This window comes from Manduca sexta, chromosome 8, assembly GCF_014839805.1.
Source record: "Manduca sexta isolate Smith_Timp_Sample1 chromosome 8, JHU_Msex_v1.0, whole genome shotgun sequence".
Lineage (NCBI taxonomy): Eukaryota > Metazoa > Arthropoda > Insecta > Lepidoptera > Sphingidae > Manduca > Manduca sexta.
The window spans coordinates 12,606,845-12,623,260 of NC_051122.1; the positions used below are offsets into that span (position 1 = coordinate 12,606,845).

General features: G+C 39.8%; 2 protein-coding genes across 2 annotated transcripts; both read right to left on the reverse strand.

Annotated features, from left to right (window-relative positions):
• Positions 1-379: 379 nt before the first annotated feature.
• LOC115444800 (myogenesis-regulating glycosidase) lies at positions 380-6,808 on the reverse strand. The gene is made up of 9 exons (XM_030170713.2): positions 6,659-6,808; positions 5,289-5,423; positions 4,677-4,889; positions 3,281-3,941; positions 2,793-2,985; positions 2,451-2,560; positions 1,889-2,162; positions 891-1,047; positions 380-700 (listed from the first exon to the last, which is right to left on the reverse strand). Exons 1-9 carry the CDS (start codon positions 6,681-6,683, stop codon positions 429-431), a joined length of 2,040 nt encoding a protein of 679 aa, XP_030026573.2. The 5' UTR covers positions 6,684-6,808; the 3' UTR covers positions 380-428.
• A 4,058-nt stretch (positions 6,809-10,866) lies between these two features.
• LOC115444799 (myogenesis-regulating glycosidase) lies at positions 10,867-15,526 on the reverse strand. The gene is made up of 9 exons (XM_030170712.2): positions 15,440-15,526; positions 14,753-14,851; positions 14,348-14,518; positions 13,035-13,695; positions 12,729-12,921; positions 12,359-12,468; positions 11,874-12,150; positions 11,506-11,662; positions 10,867-11,126 (listed from the first exon to the last, which is right to left on the reverse strand). The coding sequence occupies exons 1-9, from the start codon at positions 15,462-15,464 to the stop codon at positions 10,939-10,941; spliced, it is 1,881 nt and encodes a 626-aa protein (XP_030026572.2). The 5' UTR covers positions 15,465-15,526; the 3' UTR covers positions 10,867-10,938.
• Between the last annotated feature and the right edge of the window lie 890 nt (positions 15,527-16,416).

A 16,416-nucleotide genomic window follows, 5' to 3' on the forward strand; every position in this document is an offset into this window, starting at 1 on the left:
AGAAACTCAATTTTAGCTAACTTCAGTTGTTAATATAATATAGGTATAACTCAAAGGTGACTGACAGTGATATATCAAGGAACAGCCCAAACCATTGGACGGATCGGGCTAAGACTTTACATGCATAAAGCTACTATGACGTAGGCATCCCCTAAGAAAGGATTTTGATAAATTCTACCCTTAAGGGGATAACATAGGGGATGAAAGTTTGTATAAATGTTCTTAGATTTTCGACTGATTGAACTGAAATTATAAATTGGGGATAAAATTAGTTTGAACCTATAAGTACCGGGAAAATATGTAGCAAGACTTTTATCAAACAGTGGAATTTTATCCTGGAAAACACCTTCACGCGGGCGAAGCCGCGAGCAAAAGCTAGTAGGTTATAAAATTCTTTATTCAAATAAATAACGAACAGAAAACTTAAATTACATAATAAAGTTAAAAATAAGTCCTAATAGTACAATAATTGTAGACATAACAACGGTTCTTGAGGAGTCTGGAATGGCAGGGGACTGCCTGACGAAGTAGGGCAGGATGTCCAGGGGAGCTGGGTAGTCTCTGATCCAGAGGGGACCTTCGTGGGCCCTCTCAGGGTCACCTTCCTCCAGCCAGACGCCGGTGGGGAGGTAGATGTCGCGGCTCGTGGCACCTTCTTCGAGGACTGGAGCGACTAGAATGTTCTCACCCAGAAGATATTCTGAAAACAATACAGTTAGTTATATGTTTAATTAGAGAAGAGTATCAAGGAATGTTCAGTTTGCGCTTATGGTCTTGTGTTTTGTGACGGACAATCCAAACTGCATAGAATCTCCTGATGTGCAAAAAAATATTATTCCCAAAGATATAGGTAACAAGTTTATCTCAGAAATGCGCAATTAAAGGCTTACCATCCCAAATAACGAGAGCTTCTTCGTCATCAGGAGCGATCCACCAGAGCGGCGCATTCACCGGTTTGCCTTCTTCTACCGACGCTCCCATGGCCGCGTATATTTCCTCAGCATATTCTGCATGCAGTTCAGTGTACTTCTTGCTTATGAGCACTGTCTGTAGAATGATTAAGAACTTATATATTTGTTGAGAGGATACATTAGGAATGACATAACAATTTTAGAGTGTGTTCTGTCTGCAAAAAATGTTGAAGATTTTGAGTAATCTACTATCAGTTACGGAATTATCTCTTCATTCGAACCAGGCCAATTTCGATGGTCCAACATTCATAATCTTGTCTAATCAATTGAATTTAACCAAGGTTATTCCTGAAAAGTAAACTATGACATTATGTTAGTTTGTTCACATTAAAAACAATGGTTTATAATGTAAGTTATGTCCTAGTAGAAAATCTTAAATGGGTTCTGTCATAAACAATTATATTGAAGAATGAAGACGCAATTGTGCAAATCTCATGCAGCTAATTGGTTTATTACATTGAGGAATATTCTGTTATATAATTGTTTGTCAATTGTTATCTAATACTATTGTCAATCTTAATTAATAGGACTTTAGATTCTAGAATATAGAATATATTATGCTAAAGTATTGCGCAACCACCAGAGATTTAATTTGATTGTCGAGAGCGCAGTGTCGAATATGGTAATAAAGAAACTAGATTGAAATTGAAAGTATTTGGGCAGTAAATGGGCAGCTATGGCGATTCAGCGTGACATTTGGTCTATTCAGATCATTACTTAGTTGCATATACCTTTTTTATCCAGATACGGCAAAGAGGCTGCGAAACACTGACTAGAAATCACAATCTCTCGCAAATACAAAGTATAAAATGGCACTAGAGCACTTTTTATTCGTAGACTTAACTGAACTGTCCCAAAATGCTATAATAAACAATAGGTCGGGCGGGAGAGAGGGGGTATTTGTATGGTACACTGACCTCATCATCAAAATTCCAAGGTGCGAAAGAATACTGCATAACAGGCAAGAAAGTATTGGCCTGGACCCATCGTATAAACAGTTCTTTGGTCGGAAGGTCAGCTTGGTCGTGGTCCAGGTTGAATCCGTTTCCTCCAATCATGTCGGGCAGAACGAGCGTGTAGCCATTCAGGTTCATTTGGATCGTGGTGGTTATGATAGTCGGAAGCCCGTTGTTGAGACCCCAGATTGAGTCCCGGTCGACCATTCGCACGAAGATTGGAAGGTCTTGGGTCCTGGAAAAAGAAGAAATATATAGTTTATAAAAACAAAAAAAAATGTTTTTTATGGAAAATTAGAACCTCGTTAATTCTCCCTATGAACTTCGTAAAGTTTTGCTTTTTGATTGTGCGGCACTAAATTTCTCATAGGTTTTATTAGGTACTAATTTCGCAAAGCAGCTATGATACTTTGGCATAATGGTTTTAATTGTGTTAACTTAGCGAAAATCATCTACATTCTTAGTCTTAGGTCTTATAGAAAAAACAATAATAACTAAACAAAATTTTAGACATTATATCTACCTGAACCCAGCCCGAATTTCGATCATGTCGCCAAACTTGGCGCAGACCCTGGCGTACGTATCTACTATGTGATGCGGCTGTAGATCGATATCTCCAGTTTGGACAGCTATCTGCAAACATAAGTATTATTTTGGTTTTCATCAAATTTCATTTTAGGTAGACTAGAATAATTACTGGTGCACGATGGATTGCCGAAGAAACAGGGGAGGATGGATAGTGACGATATCAAGGGTAGTTTGATGTGGTTAAGGATTTGTTGGAGAATTTTATTTGATTTAAATTGTAACTAATTCACTTTCGTCATTATATTCTTTTCTGTTTATGTGATATTCTGTCAATTACCTGAGGAGTGAAACTGCTTTCTCCAGCGTCGAACTTCAAGCTGTCGATGTCGTAGGTGTCGAGGAAGGTGCGAAGTCGCTGGTACCACCACTCCGCCGCAGCTGGGTTGGTGAAGTCGATGAACCCGGGCACCGACCCGTTGTTATTCCACCATGAGGTATCCGGACTGCCAGCTTCGTCCAGGACGAAGTACCTGCATAGTGAACGAGTTATGGTTGAGATTATAGGAAGTCTTTTTTTAAAGCTACTGTAACTGGGATCGATTTTAGATGCAGAAATTATTTAGCTTAATTTAAGTAATACTTTTTTGACGTGCCATCTGTCACCCGTTCGGGCTCTGAGATATCCAGTCCGGAGAAAATATTTTCAAAAACCCTAAAAAGTATGGCTCTACCCAGGAATCAGCCCCGGAACTCTGGTGGCGACGATCGTTATTCTATTTCTTATCTATAGCTTTTCTTATTATCTCTTATATTTATCAAACTTACCCATTATTCAAAGCTTCAGAATACCACGGCTCGCAGTTCTTGTTAATAAATGGATGCGCCCAAATCGTCACGCGGTATCCCATCGCCTTGATGTCTTTTACAGTCTGTGTAAAGTTGGGGAACTTCATCTCATCCACCGTGAAGGATCCGTAACACACCTCCCACAGATCATCGATTTCGAACTGGGAATCTTCGAAGCCATTATTCCTGATCTGCTGAGCAAAGTCTAGAAGCTTACTCTCATTGATATCCCTGGAGTACTGAGCCCAAGTTGACCAGATCGGGTGCTGCACCATGCGGTAATCTGGAAGCCCTGATGGCTTCCCTAAGTAATTATCGACAGCATGTTTATGCGCCTCCTTTACGTTTGGCAGGAACCAAATATCGTAAGCTAGCAGATTGTGGGTCCTTTTACTGGAGTAAGGCATGGTTATTTGAGCGCCGAAGCAAAGATGATTTGCAGCCAAATTATGATAGTCGATGAAAAGCGGTACTTCGGAATGCACGTAGACATATTCACCAGCTGAGTTCAGCCAATATCTTTCTGCAATGGCTCCGTTGTCAGTTTCCTTGGAAAATGAGGCTGCATACCTCTGTTGAGCGGTTTCTACTGGGTACACCTGGTCCACTTGCATGGGACCCGCGTACCAGTGTTTTGTACCTTGAAAAGCGTTATTGACATTAGGTCGATGTTTAGGGTTCGGATGGAACGATCATAAGGTCAATGCAGTAGCTTTTGTTTTTCAATTGCTGATTGCATTTTATATTCGAATGTTTTTAACGATATAATTATAAGTACGATTAATTATGTGAGTAAATAATTTTATTTAATAAGCGATAGGTTATTTATCTAGTATTATTTATTATTCATTCATTTTTGTAAGTGAATTCCTGACGTTGCATTTAACGAAACTAACACAAAAAATCCAGATTAGTCATATCACGCCATGTCAAATGTCATTCGCGGCATATCAACGTCGTAAAGGAACCACTTGTGATACGAATATTCGCGCAGTCTCACAGTGGTTGTACCTACAAAAATATCTTATCAGATGACAAGTTCAATCCGTATTTCTGTTGTGCGAGAGACATTATTGTAACCTGAGGCATTAATTTAAACCATAAAATGTAGGATTACTAGAACTACTAGGTCCGTCTGGGTACCTGGAGGTACTGCAATGTCTGTTCGTGCCCCTTTTGCCCAACAGCAATTTGCATTGTAGCCAATAAAATTAATGGACATTTCTTCTACTACTACTGGAGTCTGGAAATCTTTGATATGTCTTAGGATGACGAGCTCAGTTCAATGGCTTATAATTCTAAGATGGTTTTGCTTATGTTTCTGTTCAGTTATCTCCAGCAGGTGAAAGGCTTTTGCAACTCGTAAAAACCTTACCAAAATCAATACAATCTTCAAGTCTCATTTGCGGTCCCGCATCCCATCTAATCTTGATGCCTCGCGCCTTCTTCGTGGCATCGTACAGAGTGCTAATGGTCAGGTTGGCGGTACCGACGCGCACCTCTATTCCTCCTGTCACGTCTTCTACCGTGAAAGCCGAACTGGACGTGATTGTGCGGCCGATGTGCCCGAATACTGAGCGCTCATCATCTGGAAATATTTAGGGCTATTTTATAGAATCCAGGTGAAAAGTTAAATAAATAGTAAATGCACATAAGTTTAGATTATAAACGTCGGTTTTATATTTTTAAGTTTAATCTACATTTACATCCTGTAAAAATAAATATGAATCAATTTACTAATTTACATTTACCGTAGCTCTTTTTTAACGTCTTTTTTCTTCAAATGTTCATAATGGACTTTTGTTTTGGAGTTGCAGAAGGTTATGGGCTGAATAGCAAACACTCTTTACCTCTCTAAGTAAGATAAGTACTAATTTCCGCTTACCATCTTTCTAACGGGCAAGGCTATCTACCAGTTTTAAAAACAATTACTTTTTGCAACATATCTAGGTACTTGTTAAACAGTGGTTCGCGACTCAATATATACCTTCATGGAGTACCAGCTGATATCCTCCAATTAGTTGCGGCTCAAGGGTGAGTGTGACGTCATCAGCCCGTGCCGACGTCACAGATGGCACCGATACAATGGCGGAGTGTGCGCGCGCGGAGAGCGACAACAATGCTGTTGGCAATAAATATAATTTTACCCAACAAATACATGCGTAGTATTAGGTGATAGGTTTCTTGTATGTGAGACTGTTTCTACCAGAAGCGACCTTAAGGAATACGAGGCTGTGGGCAGAAGAAGCGAAGCCTTTATGTCCGATTACCGAACGAGGTATACATTTTTTTCTTTGTGTCCTTGCACAAGCGCGTGACGAGGAGGCACGAGGCGCCTGGCGGTTGACCACTTCAGTACGCCTTGGGTTGCCACTGCTTCCTGGGTTGGTAATTAGGGGGATACTACTGGTTTATTTGACAAGCAGCAATACCTTTATGCACTTTTTGTTTATTAATTTGAAGGACATTAGATATCTCATGATTACGGTTTACAAACGCAGTTCAGTGTCATGGATGATCAGACGTTTTTAAATTTCCAAGTGTATTTACTGTTTATGGATCGTAGCGTTTACCATTACAAAACCAGACGAACTACCAATTCACCGTTGCAATTGACACCTACAGCAGAATATATATTTTTTTTATGGTTACAGAATTTCCTTGTCTCATTTTTGATTCCAAATTAGAAACCCTGTTTTTAAAAATCAATTCATCTTTTATTTTATTTACATACCCATCCATCGTTTTAACAATGTGAAAAGGCATAAAAACCTCATGATTTTAAAATAAGTAATGGTGTAGTCAAAGGCTGTCGATTCGTTCAAGCACAAAAAGATTCTAAATTCCTATGTCAATTCCTTTCACAATTGGATCATGGTTAAGTATAATTACCCACAGCGAAAAGAATCACGAGATTTTCTATGTTAAAAATTTTTGGAAGTGGAATTTCTTTGTAAAAGATTTTATTTACTTGACCTAAAACTAGTTAGACAAATTGAACCCGATATGAACAATGACACTGTAATAACTAATCATGTTTATAAACAATCGAAATTTGGTAAAATAATATATAGTATTTTGAATATTGCACAAATTTGTTAACCAGAGTAAGAATAATGATGTGCTTCATAGGTAGGTAATGTTGTGCTAAGAAACATTTTAACCGTCGATATAGTTTTCAGCAACACAATAGGTATCTATCTAACCATATTATATGACCAAACTACTTATTTTAGAAAAATAAACTGGTCAATATTAACAGTGATCATTTTTTAAGGCAAACATCTTAGAAATTCCAAGGTCTCGTCAATACCAACATAAATAAATTGTTTTGTTATTGATGGTTACATAACTCACCTAATAACACCTTCAGAGCCGCCATTCCGACAGCCACTGGCAACCGCGACTGTCTCCTTGTGACTGCAGCATTTCGAAACAGATAATCGTATCTATCTCCCGTTATCTGCTCCTAAACTAACCAATATGTCGCCATTCGATTGATAAGCTAGCTCCCTATTATTATGGTCTGCATGCCTATTTGTTATATAGCGACATTTCAGCCTTGTATCTAAACTATAATACAGATAAGGTTTTGCGCGAGGCTATGCCCGCTTGAAATAGTTTTCCGGGATAGAAGATAGCCTATGTGCTGCCCAGCGTCTCAAACAATCTCCATATCAAATTTCATCGAAATCCGTTGGGTAGTTTTTGAATTTATCGCCTTCAGATAGGCAAACAAATGTAGTGGGCTTTGTTTTTATATACTTTTTAGAACTTTTTAAGAGGGATAATTCTCTCATACCTATTTGTTGCGCAAATCTCAGGAACTACTGGCTCGAATTGAAAAAATATTTTAATGTTGGAAAGCCCATTAATCGAGGAAGGCTATAGGATATACAACATCACGCTATGCCTAATAGGAGCGGAGAATTATTGGAAAATGTTGCAAAAACGGAGACAATGATTCCTTTTGAATGCTTTCGTTGCGTGCGCTGTGTAAACGGCTAAAGTTACGCAACTATTATGTATGACGGAATTATTCTTCTATAAAAAGTTCTGAAAACTTTATAAAACAAAGTCCCTCGCTGCATCTGCCTGAACAACTTGTTCGTAGTCGCACACTCTTGAGAGAATGATCGTGGTCGTATTTGGACAGTATAAAAAGCTTTTTTTTTTCTTTTTTTTGTTTTCGCGGAGAAAGTGCCTTATTACTACCGCCCAGCCTTCGTGGGGGGCGACTGAGCGGTTATGCTGGGGTAACCGTGCCTTACGGCCCGGCGTTGAGCCGCCCGGATTTGATGGTGACCTTCGGGCGACCGCCGGGCCGAGTCCCTAACCCTATATACAACTTAACCTATGCACGGCCTACCAGCTAAAACTCCGCGGTGACCCTCTTCGGCGCATTAGGGACGGCTGCGGGCTTCCTCTGACGTTGAAGTGTCTAGTCTGCGACCGCAGCCGCCCCTGCGCGGTGCCGCCTTGCGGCCCGTCTCCTATGGGGGGGGGTCTCAGAAGCCCCCGCGCACCGAAGGACGCCCTCGGCGTCTACGGCAGCGTGAGGCCAACTACACACTGCCGTCCATCCCGGGGGTCAACCAACAAATGTGCAAAGATGCACAGAAATGTACTAGGGCGGACAGCCCCCTGCTGCCCGCCGACGACCCCCTTCGTGGCCCCTATTAGTCGCCTCTTACGACAGGCAGGGGATACCGTGGTGGAATTCTCCAAACGCCCCCATTCCACAGTTTAAAAAGCTGCCGCTTTCGCGATGCGCAGCCATATACCTAGGTGTCTGAACCATGAGACCAAACAGATTTCGATGAATTTTGATATCAAAATAGTTTGAGACCCTCGGAAGGATATTGGCTGTTTTCTTACCGGAAAAAATATATAGCGGAACTTTTATCCCGGTAAATTCTTTCAAGCGGGTGAAGTGAGCAATAAAATAGTGTGTACATGCATTAACATCAAAACACGAATTGGAAAGAAGATTGTATTGCTTGTGTGTGTAAATTTTAATTATAACTTTTATCGATTGCAGTAGTATTTGAAATCGGTTTTTATTTTGAAACCGATATAAAGAGAATCATCCCATTTCTTTTTGAGGAATTCCCTGCTGCATCTTCGCAGTTCAGGGTTAGACAACAACAACACATCTTTGCTACGATAGTATCCAGAAGCTATATTGAATCCATTACCCAACACAAAAATAACCATGAAAATCCTAATTATTTGATTTTTAGGAGCCCCGCTCTATAGTTTCGAAGTTCATATTCGAATACTGAGAAAATTAAAATGGGCCATTTGGAAGTTATACGAATCCCATCGAACCCAAAAATAATCATTTAAATCGGACCATGAGGTTAAACATTATCGCTAAACAAAAATAAAAAAGAAAATTACGACGAATAAATAAACCTATCTCCTTTAGATTCAGTTCAAAGCCGCCGACTGCAATATGCCCTAGAGACCCCAAGTAACGTGTACCTACTTATTGTCGAATGTTTGCATTTATTCTTAACTAGCTTTTGCCCGCGGCTCCGCCCGCGTTATAAAGTTTTTCAGGCTAAAGTTTTCCGTTATAAATGTAGTAGTTTCCCGGGAGCCTATGTTCTTCCCAGGGTCTCAAACTGTCTCCATACCAAATTTCATCTTAATACGTTGGGTAGTTTTGAGTTTAACACGTTCAGACAGACAGATGCAGCGGGGAACTTTGTTTTATAATATATTTTTTAGAACTTTTAAAGTGGAACAATCCCGTCATACATCATTGTTGCATAACTTTAACCGTTTACGCAGCGCAGGCAACGGAAGCTCTCAAAACTAATAATTTTCCCCGTTTTTGCAACATGTTTCATTACTGCTCCGCTCCTATTGGTCATAGCGTGATGATATGTAGCTTATAGCGGTCCACAAATAAAGGGCTATCCAACACAAAATGAATTTTTCAGTTGAAACCGGTAGTTCCTGAGATTAGCCATTACTCCTCCGCTCCTATTGGTCATAGGGTGATGATATATGACTTTGAGCACTCCACAAACAAAGGACTATTCAACCCAAAAATAATTTTTCAGTTCGAATCGGTAGTTCCTGAGATTAGCCATTACTGCTTCGCTCCTATTGAATATAGCGTGATGATAAATAGCCTATAGCACTCCACGAACAAAGGGCTATCCAACGCAAAAAGAATTTTACAGTTTGGACTGGTAGTTCCTGAGATTAGCCATTACTGCTCCGCTCCTATTAAATATAGCGTGATGATGTATAGCCTATAGTATTCCACGAACAAAGGGCTATCCAACGCAAAAAGAATTTTACAGTTTGGACCGGTAGTTCCTGAGATTAGCCATTACTGCTCCGCTCCTATTGGGTATAGCGTGATGATATATAGCCTATAGCACTCCACGAACAAAGGGCTATCCAACGCAAAAAGAATTTTTCAGTTTGGACCGGTAGTTCCTGAGATTAGCTATTACTGCTCCGCTCCTATTGGGTATAGCGTGATGATATATAGCCTATAGCACTCCACGAATAAAGGGCTATCCAACGCAAAAATAATTTTTCGGTTTGGACTGGTAGTTCCTGAGATTAGCGCGTTCAAACAAACAAACAAACAAACAAACTCTTCAGCTTTAGATAATAGTATAGATAATTTAAAAAAAAATACCCTAATGTTTTTAAGTTCATATGATGTTGATTGATTTTAACTTCATAATTTTTAGTCATCGTATGAATGTTTTTTTTTTTATACAAATACAAACATATCTCTGCGGCGATTCTCTACTTGGGTTTTGTACGGACTGTGGCGACGAATGTCTGCAGGTTCAAATCGCAAGGACCATACCTCGGAATTTTCTAAAAAAAATTGTATATACTTTGTGAATTATCGCTTGCTTTAAAGGTGAAGGAAAACATCGTGAGGAAAAACTGCATACAAGAAGTTTTCTGTAAGAATTTTTAGGATATGTGAAGGCCAGCGTGGTGGACTAAGGCCTAAGTCCTCTCAGTAGTAGAAGAGACCCGTGCCCGGGAGTGGCACAATATATAATACGGGGCTGATATTATTATTATATTATACAAATAAATTACGAAACAAGCAAGCCGCTCGCCTATTGGCAAGCAATAAGACTGCCCATAAGCAAACACGCAAACTATGTCCGATCGGTAGCTCACCAATCTTCCATGTTGAAATATTTTTTAGTAAGTATAAAATGATAATAATTTCAAGCGGCGATAGCCTAGTTGGGTGTGGAACGGCCTGCCGAGACGAATGTCCGCAGGGTCAAATCCCAAGGGCACACACCTCTGACATTTCTAAAAAATCATGTGTGTATTCTTTGTGAAGTTATCGATCGATTTAACAGTGAAGGAAAACATCGTGAGGAAACCTGCACATCTGAGAAGTTCTCTATAGGAATTTCGAAGGTGTGTGAAGTCTACCAATCCGCACTAGGCCAGCGTGGTGGACTAAGGCCTAATCCCTCTCAGTAGTAGAGGAGGCCCGTGCTCAGCAGTGGGCAAGTATATAATACAGGGCTGATATTATTATAAGTATAAAATGAATCTAAAACCATAAACTCAAATAATTTAATAACAAAAAACATTTAATACAATATGTATAATAAATTAATAATAAATTATTCTTCGCGAATGAAGTATGGCAGTACGTCGAGGGGCGCGGGGTAGTCGCGCAGCCATCTTGGTCCTTCGTACACGTCGCCAGAGTTCCCGTCGCGCCACGACCCGCTCGGGAGGTAGATGTCACGGGAAACCGCTCCCTCTTCTACCACCGGGGCGGCCAGCAATCCCTCTCCAAGCATGAATTCTGGGGAAAACATTTATATTGGATAAGTTAGTAATGATTGATTTGACTATTAGTACTAGTCTTAAAACTGTAGTTAACAAATGATATTAGTTCAACTATGAGGACTCTAATGAATAACTGATAATATAGGACAACCAATGTAGAAAGTATCTTTTTGAGCATTAGATGATTTCATTATTCGAATAACTTATGGCGTGGGTGATACAATTTTATTTTGATTGATGGATTAGATGTACGCTTTGTATAATGTGTGATTACGGAATAGACCGAATGAAACCTACTATGCAAAGATCAACTCGATTGTGGTACTGGAAAACCCTTATGTGTGTTCCATAGCATCCACTATCCTGACTACTATCTGAACTGAGAAGACACTAACCGTCCCAAACTCCATGCGCGACTTCGTCACTAGGATCAGCCCACCAGATGGGCGGGTTGACAGGCGTGCCCTGCTTGACGGAGGCTTCCATGGCGGCCACTATCTCGTCAGCAAAGTCAGCGTGCAGCTGGGTGTAGCGGCGGCAGATTTCAATCGCCTGAAAGATAATTTGATAGATAAAATCAATAGTTTTTATGCAACTAAATACAAATTATATTTTTTTAGGAACGTTGCCTGCTTAATGTTTGAACATTGCCCGCATCAACTTCTACATTATCTTTAACTTCTAATAACAGTACGAATATGTATTTCCAAACTCTAAATAATACTTCGTCTCATACCTCAAAAGTGATCAAATCCAAACCCACCTCCTCATCGTGATCCCAAGGCACAAACGAATATTGAAGCGAAGGCATGAACACGTTAGCCTGGAGCCATCTGATGAACAACTCTTTGCTCGGCAGTCTTCTGTAGTACAGGTCCTCGTCAACGTATCCATTGCCACCGATCATGTCGGGCAGCACCAGGGTGTAGCCGTTGATGTTCATCTGCAGGAGTGTGGTGATGAGGGTCGCCAAGCCGTTGTTAAAGCCCCAAAAGGTGTCCTTGTCGACCATGCGGATGAACACTGGTAAGTCTTGGGTTCTAGAAAAATGTGTTAATCCATAAGTTTTTGTAAGATTAAGTAGTGTTCCAAGAAGATGAACATGGTATAGTTAGTTTAATTTGTAACAGATTTTTGTCTATTATTCATTCATAAGAGGTCTGCAACGAATTGGAAAAGGTGTTCATGAATTGAACTTCTGTTTGGTATCTCAGAAAAGTTTAAAGAGTGTGTGATTTTTGTGGTTACCTCAAACCAGCTCTGATTTCAATCATAGGACCGAATTCAGCGACAGCTCGCACGTACGAAGATACGATGTGGCCCGGGTGGAGGTCGATGTCGCCGTTTAGTACAGGGATCTACATAATAAGATTAATTGCAATATAATTCCACATTACTAACAGAAAAAAAAATAGCCCATAGATAGAATTTGAGCAGTTTGGATATTTTACTTTCTTATCTTCGCTTTAATATAGTCATGTGATTAGAATAGGATCTTCAAAATAGGGTCTTCTTATAAACTTCAAAAAGATTCATGATGTGTTGACGATTTTGGTATTAAGAACATTTTTAGTCTGCATTCATTACTTACAATTGGCACAAGAATTAAGAAGTTTACCTGAGGAGACCAGCTAGATTCTCCAGCGTCGAACTTGACGCTGTCGATGTCGTATGTATCCAGGAGGTCGCGTACCCTGCTGCTGTACCACTCGACTGCTTCGGGGTTGGTGAAGTCGATGTATCCGGGGATGGAGCCGTTGTTGTTCCACCACGTCGTGTCGGGGCTGCCTTCCTCGTTGACGACGAAGTAGCTGGGGATTGGGGAAATTTGTGGATAAAGCAAAGAGAGATCGAGTCTAATGGTGTGTGAGAATTATTTCATTATATTAATTTATTCAATCTAACAAAAGATTTCCATTCTTACCCGTTGTCCAAAGCGTGCGAGTACCAAGGTTCACAATCTTGGTTGATAAACGGATGCATCCAGATGGAGACCCTGAAGCCAAGACCTTTGATGTCCTGCACTAACTGCCTCAAATTAGGCAGTTTCCTCTCATCAACAGTCAGGGATCCGTAGCAGATCTCCCACAGATCATCAATTTCAAACTGGGAGTTGGGGAAACCACTATCCTTGATCTCGCTAGCGAAAGCCCAGAGACTGTTCTGGTCGATACCACGGGCGTATCTTGCCCATGACGAGAAAACTGGGTATTGGATCATTCTGTAGTCTGGAAGCCCAGAGGGTTTGCCCAGGTAAGTGTTGACGGCATGCAAGTGAGCGGCCTTGGGGTTCGAAAAGAACCAGATGTCGTATTTGAGGATGTTATGGGTGCGCCTGGAGGAGTAGGGATCGGCGACTTCAGCAATGAAGCAGATGTGGTTTCCGACGACATTGTGATAGTCAACGAAGAGTGGCACCTCAGGGTGGACGTAAATGTACTGACCGACGGAATTCAGCCAATATCGTTCGAAAACGGCGGAGTTATCGGCCTCTTTGGAGATTGCAGAGTATTTTTCCAGGTTGCCATTTTGGATGGGCCAGTATTGCTCTTTCTGTTCCGGGCCTCCGTACCATTGGCGAGTACCTGCGGGAGTGGTCGTAATAAGTGAGTAATTTTCACCAAATATACATTTATTGTGATTATGGTGAGTAGCACAACGCGACGGTTAAATAGTCAATCTGATTTCTTTCTACCAATCACATGCAAGTGAATGAAAAGTCGTTCTCACGAACAAGATACCTACCACACAGTGCTAAGATATTACCCTATTTTTCTAAAAAAAACTCTGATAAGTAAGATACAGAGCATACTTTTCCGCTGTTGTCTAGATAAATCGATGACATAAGTACATATACGATAATCTTCTTATCTTTCCGATAAACCTCCAAATTTGAAAAAGTTTCGAGAAAATGCTCGCCAATAAACATTAATAAGTTAAAATTGACTTTCATGAGGTAAACTGCTTTGGCTTACTAACAAAGGTGATAAGATAATGATGAAAAGTTTGTTGGTAATGATACTACTTAACGTACAAACGTTTGCCCAAGTTGTTGCCGGCAGACATTCAACATAAGATTAATGATAAAACCTTTTGTTTATCGGCTATTATAGAATATGATACTTCACTTCGGTTTTGGCAATCACATGAAGATGAAAATGCTCATTATGGACTAAACTAATTACTTGATAGCTGATAATCCAAACTAGTTACTAGGTAGCGGATAATTATATTTACCAAAATCAAAACAGTCTTCAAACACGCGGTCGCTGGGACCGTCCCAGTGCACGCTGACGCGGTATGCACCCGCCTCCTCATCCATCCAATGATTCAGCTCGAAGGTCACCTCCTCATCATCAGAGGAGATGCGGCGGCCGATGTGGCCCACCAGTTCGGCTTCTCCTGACACTTTTAAAGGATTAAATTAGTTTAAATAAGGGGCTGTAATTTGGATGTTAAGACCTGTGTGATATGCAATTGATTTGCTTCTCGATTTTTTTGAAAACAACGGCTCTTGATGATACTGAAAAAACCTTATTTGTTGCTTTTTGAAATTAAGCTTCGTATTTAAATTAGTTTGTGTTAAACGGTGGAATCGATATATAAATTAAAATGTATTCAATATTGACAATATAAATTTACCTCCAAAAGCGGAAAACAAGAAGCCCTTCTCATCGTCTTCTGCGATGACGATGTCGCGTTGGTTGCCCCGCGGGACGGCACACAGTGCCACTGTCACTCCTGCAGATATAACATCCTTTAATTTTCAAAGTTCTTAAGTATCGTTACCCTTTACCTTTGTGGTCATTCTTGCTTCAACGAAATTTGGAAGATTAATTCTCTGTAAATACAAGCAGTTTCTAAAAAGCCATATGAAGTTCGGAGAAAATTATGCAATTCAAAAATTACCGTAAAAATATTATATATCTGTAAATTTACGAAACACTGATTCTATTTGTTATAGTCATTAGAAAGGCCAACTATTACGGTTATTTGAGTAAAAAAATTACGACCCTAGACCAAATGGTTTAGCTTCAATTACGAAGTTTAGCGGTAAGGTCGACTTTAATAAAAAATAAGCAAAACTAAATAACTTTCAAACTACGCAATTTCTGGCAACGTATATGCGGGTTATATCTTTGCATGTTGACGTCCTCTATTCACCTGCTTAAGTTGGACAGACGATCGTAATACATCCTGTATATACATTAGGTATCCAATATAGTAAAGTTTTTATCGCCAAACAATCCCGGGAATATCCAGCCTACACTAATAGGTCATTCCCACCCTTCAATTAAAAGCCGTTAATTTTAAACCTAACCGACCTACCTGCCAAAAGCACTAGCCACTTCATCTCGCCAGCACTGACTGTCGGTTACAAACAATATAACGTTATATTTAACGCATATCAACAGTTATCAGATCTCTTGCCTCTTCCAAATATCTGACAAACGTATCTCCGAAATCCCTTATAGTAGGAGCCAAAGTATATAAAGGGTGATGCGTTATTGTTGTCTTTGAGAGCGACTGAGGAACGTCTGCGTTCGTGTTTCAATAGGGTAACGAAGTTATTTTGACAATAATTAGTTATATTTATAACTGTTTACCACCTTTTATGAATGTGGTTATTTCTAAAATGTAATAATTGGAATTACTCGTGTAAAGTATTAAGTTTAGCAACGGACCGGGTGTAATGCTCCTTTAGAGTTGTGTCTGTAACTGTTAGATTTAAATGATGCTGTTTGTTCGGGATACACTGGCCAACCAAATCGCGACAGACAACGTAGATTTTGTACAACTTTGTTTACTAGCTGACGCTGTTCAACGCCGAAACTCCGGTTACGATGACTAAAATTTATAATATAAAATAAACAGTATAGTTTTGTTGTTGCCATATACTTACTATATAAGTTGGGTTGAACGTGGTACGTTTCTATAGCTATTTCTTTAAAAGAAAGACTAATATGTGCCTACGCCTACCCATTACCCAAAGCAACAATTAATTTAACCAGAATAATGCACATCTATATAGTTAAAATATGTAACAGCCTGTATGTATCCATGACACTTGCCATTTTGCAGAAGTCTCGACCATACGCATCCCGGCAGCGGTATCTTCATAATCTAATCTGAAGCGAGATACTTACATCACTCGTCAATGTATCGAGTATTTTGTTGTTGTCAATACCTGCATTAGTTTTATACCCGGAATGGTGTTTTTTTTTCCTAATTTTTTATGGTAGGTATAATGAAATAGCTACTTATATGCTGACAAATGAGCAAACGGTCATCTCATTTCATACATT

Bases quoted from the DNA above. Each gene is read 5' to 3' on its own strand.
- LOC115444800 (XM_030170713.2), bottom strand. From the start codon at position 6,683: ATGGCGGCTCTGAAGGTGTTATTAG. The intron at 2,561-2,792 runs GTAATTGACAGA...TTATGTTTGCAG, and splicing joins AAAGCAGTTTCACTCCTCAG to ATAGCTGTCCAAACTGGAGA. The intron at 1,048-1,888 runs GTCAGTGTACCA...ATCATTCTACAG, and splicing joins CTTGGAATTTTGATGATGAG to ACAGTGCTCATAAGCAAGAA.
- LOC115444799 (XM_030170712.2), bottom strand. From the start codon at position 15,464: ATGAAGTGGCTAGTGCTTTTGGCAG. The intron at 14,519-14,752 runs GTAAATTTATAT...ATCCTTTAAAAG, and splicing joins CTTGTTTTCCGCTTTTGGAG to TGTCAGGAGAAGCCGAACTG. The intron at 12,922-13,034 runs GTAAGAATGGAA...CCCAATCCCCAG, and splicing joins TCGCACGCTTTGGACAACGG to CTACTTCGTCGTCAACGAGG.